General features: G+C 28.8%; 1 protein-coding gene across 1 annotated transcript in view; it reads left to right on the forward strand.

Moving 5' to 3' along the window:
* Positions 1-8,808, forward strand: part of LOC118189753 (uncharacterized) — a 50,552-nt gene extending 41,744 nt beyond the window's left edge. Inside the window, exon 16 of the mRNA XM_035360415.2 lies at positions 1,840-8,808. Coding sequence (XP_035216306.2) covers positions 1,840-1,964 — 125 coding nt within the window. The 3' untranslated portion in view covers positions 1,965-8,808. The remainder of the gene's footprint in view (positions 1-1,839) is intronic.
* The last annotated feature ends 3,213 nt before the right edge of the window (positions 8,809-12,021 follow it).

Genomic DNA, 12,021 nt, shown 5'->3' on the forward strand with positions numbered 1-12,021 from the left:
GCACGCATCTTTTTATTCAGTAGGCAGAAAATAAACCAGTAGAATATATAACATCTTAATCATGTTAATATTTATACATGAAAGGGACTGTAAAGTCTAAGAAACCACCAGTGGACAAGTGGATTAGATTGCTGAATGCTTCTAGCTTGATCCAGATTTATGTCCTGGTGATGAACAGTTTGGCTGCATGTGCATTTTCGTAGTTCTTTCCTTCGATAATATGAAAGTAATCCAGCTTCATTTAAAAAGTGCTCTATGAAGTGTTTCTTTCTCTTAGGTAGAAACCTGTCTCAATTTAAAAAAAATTAAAATTGCTATTTTGATTGTGTTACTTATCATATTTATCTACATTGAATGATTAAAAAAGTCTATATTAACAAGAACTGGATCAGAAAGAATGTAAATTAACAGAATGATTTTAGCTATTTCTTCTTATTATTATTATCGCTGTTTTCAGCATTTCTCATAATATCAAGACAAAGAAATTCATAACAAAGTAACTTTGTAAAACTACATTTATATGCCAAATGTTTACTAAAAATTGGTTTTAGATGTCTTTCCATTTTCACTTTAAATAGAGTTTAATTCTGAACTCGGTAACCATGATTTCAGAATGATTTAATTCTGTATTGCTTGGATAACTGAATTATGATGGTTAACCTGCAATTTGAATTTTTAGTAAATATTAATCCAAAGTTAGTAAATGAAGATTAATTTCAATATACACCAAAGGCATTACATTATTACCAACCTCCTTCTGTAACAATAGGCTTGACCAGGAACAAAACCACTGCATGTGCATGGCTGATTTTGGAGCATATAAAGTGGCTATGCATTGTCTTTCCAAACATGGCGACATACTGGGGAAAGCAGCTAATTTATCAGACTTAAATAAAGGTCAAATCATTATGGCTCGGCGACTGGGAACATCAATTTCAGAAACGGCACATTTAGTGGGCTGTTCACGTGCACTTGTTGTGAGCATATATCAAAAGTGGTATATGAATAGTGAAATGACAAGTCGCCGGCCAGCAGTTTGTCATCAATGGTGCATTGATTCCAGAGGAGAATGGAGATTACTACGTACTGTTTGCCGTGACCGAAGAGTTACAACAGTGGCAACCCATACAGTGTTTCTCAGCACACTGTGCAGTGCACATTGCTGCATATGGGCCTATGCAGCAAGAGGCCAAAGCATGTCCCTGCATTGACAGCACGTCATTTCCAGCTGCATCTGTAATGGGCCAAGAAACATTGGAATTGGACATTAGAACAATGGAAGAAAGTTGCATGGTCCAATGAATCATGTTTTCTGGTTCATCACATCAAATGCTTATACACCGATTTCCAAACGAACCCATGGCTCCCAGATGCACAGCTCGACAGAGCATATTAGGATCTATAATCTCCGTAGAACAATCCTTGACGTCTGTGCACTACTTGCCTTACTTTTTAAGTAGGAAGTGTGGGGGGGAGTTTCTTAAGCCAGAGTTATAAACACCGCCAGCTTTTAGAGCAACACCACTGCAGATGGATTAAAGATTCTTTTAAATTATTTTGTTAAGTCATAATGAATTCTATGAAAAAAAAAAGTTTTGAAATGAGTTTTATTTGAGAAAAAATAAAAATTCAAAATGCCTAGCTGCCTAAAAAATATGTTGCCATTTGCTGTAAGTAAGAAAGCAACAAACACATATTGGGTATGTTTTATAATTTTAAGAATAAAGCTAAATGCAGGAGTACTTGAAACAAAATGAATGTTATGTTTAATATATAAAATGCATTATAGTATTTATATTCTGATTTTTATTACAGTTACATATGTTCCCCCTTTTCTAGCTATAGCAAATGATTCCGAGTTTGAAAAGGAAAAAGTTTTAAATGCTTTATCTGAAGTAGAAGGTGCTGTGAAAAAACTATCACATGTGTCAATAGAGCTCTCTACTGGAAGCACTGATCTGTAGCATTTTAAGTCTGATAAATGTTGAAAACTTGCTTGCTTTACTTGCAGCTATAATAAGTGTACTTAAACAAGTCTTGATTTATAGGAATTTAAAGAAAAGTGAAGATTTTTATTTTATTGTTATGTGTCTTAAATTTTGCCTTAACAGTAATTAAGAAAAAGAATTTATATAATTTAAAAAAGAAATTTATTTAATATTTATTTCTGAATTTTTAAAAAGAAATTTAATAGAAAAGCTATTTATCAGTCATCTGAATTGATAAATAGTGTTATATGTCACCAAGTAACTATACAGCTAGATAATCAATGAATGGCTAAATTCCGTGTAAGATCGGGCATGAAATGAGTATGACTAAAATACTGTTGCTCATATTTTAAGTTCAAGAAAAAAATTAATGTTTGCCTGGAACATTAATTTTAAATTTATTTAATGATATAGCCAAATTAATTGAAAGTAATGCTAGTTAAAACAGATTTGGCACTACTGACTGGGTTTGACTGAAACATTAACACTAGAACTGTTGAGTTTTTTAAATGCATAAAACTGTAACATATAAAGATTTCAGTTTTATTGCTTAAAATTGGAAATATTCTATATGATATTTCTTAAATAATCTGCTAAGTAGAAAATAAAGTATATAGCAATTAAGTTGCTTTATAAATTATTTTTTAAATTTTATTGAAAATTGATTGATGTTTAGGCATCGGTACAGTTCTAGTCAAGAACAAACTTTGCGCTCTTTTATCTGTTTTAAAATGTGCCTAAATGGTGCTTTTTATGAATGATTGAACTGCTTCAGGGAAAGAAAGTTAAATATTATCATACTTTTTTATTTTAGAGAAACATTTTTATTTATCTCAAACCTTTTGCAATAGATATAAGCATTATATAATACGAAATTTTAACTGCAAAATGCACCAGTTTTACCCTATTTATGTTGTTACAGTGTCCAGTAATATGATATCCATTTTCTATATAGATACATCTTTTATGTATTACACCTATTTATTCTTTTTTTTTTTTTTTATGCATTTTTCTGGGCATAGCACTAGCAGCATTTCTCTTGGTATTTCTTTTTTTGTTGGCATTTCTATTTTAGAAAAACAATGCTGTAATTTATTTAATGATGAGCTTTATTTTCTCTTTTTTTAAAGTTTCTCTGAGCATTTTAATAACTTCTATTGGATAATTCTACAATGAATAACTTTCTTGTACATAATCTTCCATATAATTATAAATATAAAATATTTGATATTTACCAATATCTAGAAATATATCTCTAATATCAAATATATGTTACCATTTTGTTTGAAACATCCATACCATACTTCATGACATTTTAAAATGCTGTTTTTTCTTTTCTTTTTGAAACGGAAATGCCACTTTTTATAGTATTTTACAGTGGCTGTTACTTTTTCATTTGAATATAATGTGATCAAGATATTTTTTCCTAATAGTCCTCGACTTTGCATTAATATTAGTTGTACTTTTTTTTTTTTAAATGCCTGCTGTGCGAAAGGTAGTTCCAAAACATTTTGCTAGAAATAGTATTTTATTTTCTAGAACAGTTCATTATTCCAATTAAACTTATTTAGATTTTTAAATTTTCTTCAGGTGTTAGAAAAATAGGGGAATTATCAGCATTTGTATTTCTTTCTGTATTGAGAAAAGGATTTGTAAACTCTGTTATATTCCCCCATTTTAAGTATTGGATGCATTTTCACTGCAAAACGCAATGAAGTAAATGGCTAATCTACTTAGCACACTAGAAAGAGATTTATCAAAATTATCCACACTTACAAAAATATGATGTACTACATATTTCTTGATAAGTGTAGCGTTCACTGCTGTTTTGGAAAATGTTTTGCTTGTATATTATTTTATTTTCTTCTATTTTTAATATACAATTAATGAATTACTTTTATAAACTCTCAGAAATCTATTAATGGGGCAGTCAAAATAACCACTATTGCAGATTTAGGTACAAATGGCCATAGGTGCAAATGTGAAGCATTCTCCCTTTTGAAAATTTTACATATTGCAATGTATTCAGAAAGAAGTCATGCATTCACACAGGAGTGGTGCAACTTAGAAGGATTAGTTATAAGTATGTTACTGTTTTTACAGCAGAAGTTACCAAATTATAGAGAAGCATATAGTACATTAAAAGCAAAAGATTATCTTATATATTTAAATAAAATTGAAATAACTTATTCAAGTTATATAATTAGGCTTGCCTTATAGAATTAGAATAATACTGTGAAACCTTTTAAAATCAAAATGAGATTTAAAAAAAGTGATTGCCATTAATTTACATGTAAAAAGATATTGGGCATTCCCAATTCTGCAAAAAAATCTTTCAAATCATACCATCTATCTCTTAAAACTTAAAATAAAAGTTATTGTATAACAAATACATAAATTACATAAATAGAAGTAGCATATGTGTGATGTAATTTTCCACATTTTATTACTTTCAAGATTGACAGGATCTTTTAAAACTTAAAGCAGAAGTGCACTGTGAGCCATAAATGTGGGGGCAATGACAATGGTTTATTGAACTACTTCTGGAATGCTTTAAATGCCTTGCCACTAAAACTGACATATTTTATTCTAGCGTATAATTTGCAGGTTATCAAAATATCTTGCAGAAACTGCATTAAACCTATATTTTATGTAATAATTAATCACATTCTTCTGCAATTTTTTTTTCAGAACTATACTTTTATTTACTTTTCAATGTATAAGTTAACTTTCATAAAGCAGAGGATACCTGTATACTAATTTCTTTAACTTATTACTTTAATAATAAATCAACCAGATTAGTAAAAATTGAAGCGTGTGTTTTTATTATATTTTTTTGCCCTTTGTATATTTAATTTTTGTTAATGTTCTCAACAGTCACCAACAGTCAGTCTTGCTTTACATACCATTCCCCTCCCAGTTTTATTTATTTTAAAGATGTCATAAAAATAGAAATTTTAATTCCATTTTTAAGTGATTGTTGTAGAAATGAATTTTTAAAACATCAATAATTTTAGGTAATTATTCAAATGGTAATTTAAATGTGTAATATATAATTTATATACATGTATTTTGAAATCCATACTTTTATACAGTCAAAAGTCGTTAATCCGGACTCGTCGGGACTTCGGCGATTCCGGATTATCGATTTTTCCGGATTATAGATCATCAGTTTAAATCTCGTAAGCAGAAATTCTAAAATTAAAAATATGAAACCGTAATTTATGAAATAAAGAAAAATTATGATCTAAAGGATATCAAAATTTACAAAAAAAAAAAAAAAAAAAAAAAAAAAAAAAAAAAAAAAAAAAAGCTTAATATTTATTTGTTTACTTTATTAAACATTTCTTTCAATGCAAGTTTTTAAGTTGCTTCGTTTTATGTGATAATACTTTCTCTTTAATTCTATAAACAGAGATAATTTCTTGTTCAGTTACAAAGTTCCGCTGTTCAAGTCCCGTTAATTGCTGTGCCGAGAATACCGACTAACTTGTCAATCGAAATTTTTTCATTTTCACTAACCTCTCTGTCACCTTCTTCATGTCGTTATCCATTTTTTGCAGCAATTCCACTTTTTGTTTGTTGGACATCGAAACATACTTTCGTTTTGTAAATCCTATGGAAGTTCCAGCATCGGAAATTCTATTTGACATAATCAAAAGTTCAAGTTTACTTTTATAAAATTGCTCTTACAGTCTGCAAAAAATAATAAGCGGGATCCAATTCGAAGATTAAGGAACAACGCAATCATTAACATTAACTGAAATAGATAATTAGATAATTTTAGCTTACTTATATATTAAACGTGCAGGCGAAAACGTATTCTGCACTTGCCCACACACAAATGCGCAGTAGTCAAGGTCTTACGCGCACGCGTAAAACGCCTGTGCGCATGTGCCAACGCGGCACATGCATGCGCAGAAAGTTTTTAGCTTTGAGTTCCGGATTATGGGTGTCCGAATTAACGACTTTTGACTGTATTTTAGAATTGTAGTACATTTAATTACAATGTGGTAGATATTTGCAACTGTTTAGTTTTGAAAAATAATAGTAATAAATTTTCTTTCAAATGTTAAGATACTTCATATCGATAAATGTAATGTAATCAGAAACTCGCGTATTATTAAATTTTTTAATTTTATTTCAATTTATATAAAATTCAATTTATATAAAATTGAACTTTTATTATGGAATATAAATTTATTTCTAATATTTATAAAATTAATAAGCTTCCATAGCTCTGAAAACATTTTAGTATTTACAGTAATTTAAGTATTTGAAACATAAGATATTTTCAATGTATTTTAATGTGTTTTTTTTTTTTTTAGAATTCTGTTTGTATATAAATTTGTAATATTTATTTACTATACCATATAAATATATGTGTGTGCTTTATTTCAAATCTAGTCAGAAATGATTCAAAATAAATATAATGAGAAAATATCTGTTCATCATTAAACTGAGTTTCAGAAAAGAACATGCATGTGCACAGTATTTGTATAGGCTTTTTTGGTACTTACGTATTATCGCAACCAGGTTGGCGCTATTTGTAAGTTTGAGTAAAAAAGTATCAATAGAAAGAAAATGTACATTTATTAGTTACAGATAATTTTTAATACAGTTTTTTATATTATTTTGTTTTAAAATATAAAATAGCAATTAAACCCTTCCGGTTTCAAATTTGAATAAGTTGCAGAATTATTTTTTCAGTGGAAATCTTTTGGCTATTGCTTTTAGCACTGATTGAAAACCGTATTCGCCATAACCATGTACACGTCGACTTATTTTTACTTAAAAAAACATTCCAGAATTGCAAAAAAAATGGCATTGCGCACACTCTTGACTTTATCCATGTACACTGCTATTTTCTCATAAATTACAAAAATTTGCACAAAAATGCAGGAAAATTTTGTGAATCTCCACATGCTCTTTTTGCAAAACTATGTATAACACATAGGGTTGCCGTAAGTAGGGTCACCAAATTTGGTAATTTATGCGAATTTTGGCCTGGTTGCGTTAATACGTAAGTACCGCTTTTTTTCCCCTTCCTTATTAATGCTATTGCTGCTGTTTGTGTTTTACTGTTTGTTTGATGCTTTTAATTTAGCATTAGATTGAAAGTAGGATAATCAGTGTTTCAGCATTGTGACAGCAGATGTAATTTGTAATGTTTATTTGAACAAATATTATTGTTCATTTTATAACATATATACAGTGGTACCTTGGTATACATCTATTTTAAAAATACGTCCAACTTGGCATATGCTCCGAGTTCGATCAGTCATGGCTGTGCACACTCCGCTTGTTTATCTCTTTCAAAACAATGCCATGACTTCCCAGAGCATCTTTTGCTCCTGTAAACAACCAGCATTATAACTGATTTTTCAAGTGATTTTGTGTTTTTTCATTTAAAATTTTTGTAAATTCATTAACAGTGAGTAAATGAGAAGAATCAAGCAAAGATGAGAATGGTTAGGATCACATCATCATGGAGGTGAAAAAAGGGGATTATTGAAAAGTGTGGAGATTAATGTATCCAATTAATCACCTCGATACATATCCAGGACTTGGCTCTTGCATACCGAATGGCGAGTGTAAGGGGGTACTTATAAAAAAGAAAGAGGCTATTAAATCCTCTAGTGTTACAAAGAGGGTGAAATTGATTGCCAAACAAAGGTCAGAGAAGGTTGGGGGGAGGGAGGGAACATGGAAAAACTGCTTTTAATCTGGATAACAGAAAAGCATTTACACACAATATCATGTGCAGTGATTTATATATGTTCAGTATATATTTCAGCTAATACATTTGTATTTTAGTATTAAAATATGTTACGGTAGTAACAGTAAGATTTATTTTTATAAGGATGGATTAATTATTTTCACTTTTTTCTTACTGCCAAAATTCATTTGGTATATGTTAAGGATTAATGATATATACCGAGGTACTACTCTATATATATATATACCATGTAATTTTTCTGATTTGCTTTTAATTAATTTTCTAATTCATAATTGATCTTAACTAAAAAATTTCATTATTGTTTAATTGTTTCATTAGAATATTTTTGCAATTTTGTTAGAATATTTTCACCTCTATAGCTTAATAAAGATTTTTTTAATTAATTTTATTAACTTTAACGTAATTTTTTAGCTTCATCTAATAATGATCTTAACAGGAAAGAAAAGGAGTGTTTATTATTGTACTCAAGTATTATAAAATCAATGAACATGAGTATTTATTTAAGAAAGTTTATAATGAATTTACATATGAGTTGCACAATTTAAGGCTTTTTTTTTTTTTTTTTTTTTTGTTTTTGTTTGTTTGTTTGTTTTCTTTAAATATGAAAATTTTATTAGTGATCAGATATTCATGTGGTAGTTATAAAGTTAGTTTCACCATTTGCAAAATATCTTACTCTCATGTTTTCATATTCTGAGTTTTAATTAAAGCCTTAGAATTAATTAGCTCATTTTGAAGCATTTATTTTAATATTCTTGTTTTATGATAACTAAGAACTTTTATATGTTAAAAAATACTAAATGCATTTAAAATTCCTAAATATATTTATTATTATTGCCTTTTCATAAAGAGAGAGAGAATAAATTTTAAGTGCCTTTCCACTTGTGAATTTTGAATTTCTTCTTGAATCTTTATCTTGTTGATGTCTGAATGTGCCTTAAATATTAAAAAACATGTTGTGATATGTGTTAGTGTTGATTCCATTGCATGTGTATAGTATTTTAATATTTTGTCTTTGTATTTTAAATGTGGATAAAACTGAATGGTGCATGCTTATTAAAAATTTTATTTAACATTTCACGTGTTGTGTTTCCAGTATATTTTATCATGGATAAACACTTTTCATTACCCAGTATTATTTTAATGTGCAACTGACTTGGTTAATTTAAATTCAGAGGAAAATAGCAAGCATATTTAGATTATTTAGTTTTATTAAAAATTAATTACATTGCTATTCTTATAGTGCTTATTACATTTCATGTTATTTCTTTAAGGGTTACTCCTTCTTTATATATATATGTATTCCTGAATATGTAGACCTGTTACATGTAGGTCTCCATTTAATTTAGCTTTCATATGCTATATACATAAAGGTGATGCATGATTACTTTTGAACAATCACGTGACTGAACATATTTTGAAACTCTTCTTTGGTCAGATGATCAGGTGCAGAATGCTATCATTTTAGCTGCTATAAGAGGGCCTATAGTCTTTATATGATAAATATTGAGTTTTTGATGTTTTTTTTTAATTAGACAGGGTAGTGTAATTATTTTTGGATACTTTCTCGAACTATAAATATAAATACTTTTAATTTGAAAGTCAGGTATTTCCCATTGAGGCAAGTCAGGCAATAAGCTGAAATTACATTAAAAAAAATTAGCAACTGTAACAAAGCTAGAAACATTTCCAGGAGAAATAAATCTCCATTAAAAAGACATCAAAGACCATAGTTTAAAGAAAGTGAGTGGTGTAAGTATAAATGGAAGTGTTTCTGAAACAACATTCAAAATCCTGAGACTTTTTATCATCTCTAGTTGGACATTCCTCTTTTTTTGGATAGTGATAGAGTGAAATAGATTTTAAGGCATTTCACCCAAATTTATTATGATATAGTCAAATTTCCTGTTAGGAGACCTCATGATACCAAGGCTTTAGTTCATTATCAAGGAGTGCAAATAAATATATAATCTGGAAATAAATTTATTTTTTGCATAGAAAATTTTAAAAATTGCCCTATTAAGAATGCAACAGTATAGATAACATAACATAAAGTATACATAACTAATTAACTATGAGTGAATGAGTTTGTGAAAAAAGTAAATATACTATGCAATTCATATTTTTTAAAAAACTTATCTTTAATTAAAAACTAAATGAAACACATGCATCAAGATATTGCATGATTTTTAAGTACTTCAGAACATTTTTATTATTTACCACATTACTTGCTTCCCAGTTTTTAGTTTCTCTTAGAAGTTTTCTTTTTTTTTTTTGTGTGTGTGTTTGTGTGTGTGTGTAACATTTAATTTTTTTTTTATAAAATCTTCTGTACGTATCAAATGTGGTGCACTCTTCAGCTTACATTCTGTTATCAAAACTTGAAAAGAGCTGTTTGATAATTTGTGTCATTATCACTGTCTCAGTTAAATTAATTTTAAAAAAATTCACCTCCTGAAAATATTTTTGAATGCAGTTTGAGCTAACACTTTCCACACCTGTAACATTCAGCAGGCTGCATCTAAAATTGTCACAGATTTAGCTGATCTCTGAATATTTGAAAGAGATAAAAATTTTTGATAAAATAGAGTGCAATAATAGCTTTTTTTATATGATCTTGAATGCATTTGTTAATCCTTGACATAAGACATATGCACATAAAATATGTGGTATGGCAAAATTATTTGTACTTATTTTGTTTTAATTAAGTCTTCATAGGATACAACATTACTCATAATGAACAAAATCTTTGACATATAGTTCAGCATTTTTGTAGTAGTCATTTGTCAGATATATTGTTATACCATAGTGTGAAAACATTGTCAATTTTCTTTTGAACCCAAGACAAGTTTTGAATATAAAGAAACTTTTGGAAGTAAATTAGTGAATAAGTGATTAACATGATTACATTAAATATGAATAAATAGATCTTATATCTTCTGTTTTGTGTTCAGAAAAGTTAAGGCCCAAGAAAATAAAAATTTATAACTCTTGTACTGGGCAATTGAGCTTTTTTTTCTTCAGGAAGAGAAACCAAATATTTTCTTCTGATTTCCTTTATACCTCTCCGTTTATTATAATTATAATATTTTTTTTTTTTTTTTTTTTTTTTTAAGAAGTAAAATGAATCGGAAGCATATTCATTGGTCTACAATTACATAACAAATGTTATTTGAGTAAATTACAAATCATTATTTAAGAGAAAATTGAGCGTTTTTTTAACTCGGGAGCAGTCTTTTAGAAAGGAAAAATTAAATGATACGTGTCAATGCGCGCTGCAAGAAAACTTTTACTCGAGAAAGAATACTTATTTAAAAATAAGTTGTTAACTTGTTTAGGCTTTTGTTTAAAAAATAATTTTGTTTCTCCACACAATTATACAACATAAAGACCAACATACTGAGATCATTTGGATCTTTGGATAAGCTAAGAAATCCTTAAATATCCCCCCCCCTAAAACTTTGGAATAACTACTTTTACTGATACCCAGTATAGAAGAACACACACATATATATATATATATAAAAAAAAAAAAAAAAAAGAGTATGATTGCAATTTCAATGGTATTTGAATACTCAGTATCTCTCATGGCAGCATCGACTTGTACAGTATTTCAGTGTGGTATACAACAGAATTTGCCAGAATGTTTTAGTAATCAGTGCACTGCGCATCATTGGAAATTCTCAAAACTATCTGTCGAATTATCCTAATAATTTTTTACATAGATAATGAAGTTCATGCACATCATTGAAAATTCTTGAAACCACCTCTTGTATCATTACAATAATTCTGAACATATATAAACTATTGCTAATAAAACTAATAGTTCATGTCTGGCTATGTAAACGCTTCGTCGAGCACATATTCCATCCGTCTACCAGCCGAACCTCTTCAACCTAGCTGTTTGATTTTGAGCTGTTTTTCAGATATGGGGCAAATTAAAACTAATGTTACAGAAAGAAAGTATACCATTCACTACTATAATGAATTTATTTCACAAATGCAGATCGTAACTCTTCATATTTCTATGGACATGCACAGATGTTCAATGTGGAGGCGTTTTGTAACACAGCAGACATCTGCACAATAGTTTAGTTCCTAAGTTCTTGCCAAATAGGTGAACAAATCCACCATATTTTAACTGCTGGAACAATATGGGTGGTCAGATGACTCACCGTCTTCTCTTGAATTTCTAAGTAAAATAACTCAGAAGAAAGTTTAAGATAAAATTATTATCAGCCTAATGGTTACATTGTACAACTTTCCATTGGATTATCTAACCTGTGTACAGAA

This window comes from Stegodyphus dumicola, chromosome 4 (assembly GCF_044657685.1).
Source record: "Stegodyphus dumicola isolate Sdum_Otavi_A_Nest chromosome 4, ASM4465768v1".
NCBI classification, from domain to species: Eukaryota; Metazoa; Arthropoda; class Arachnida; order Araneae; family Eresidae; genus Stegodyphus; species Stegodyphus dumicola.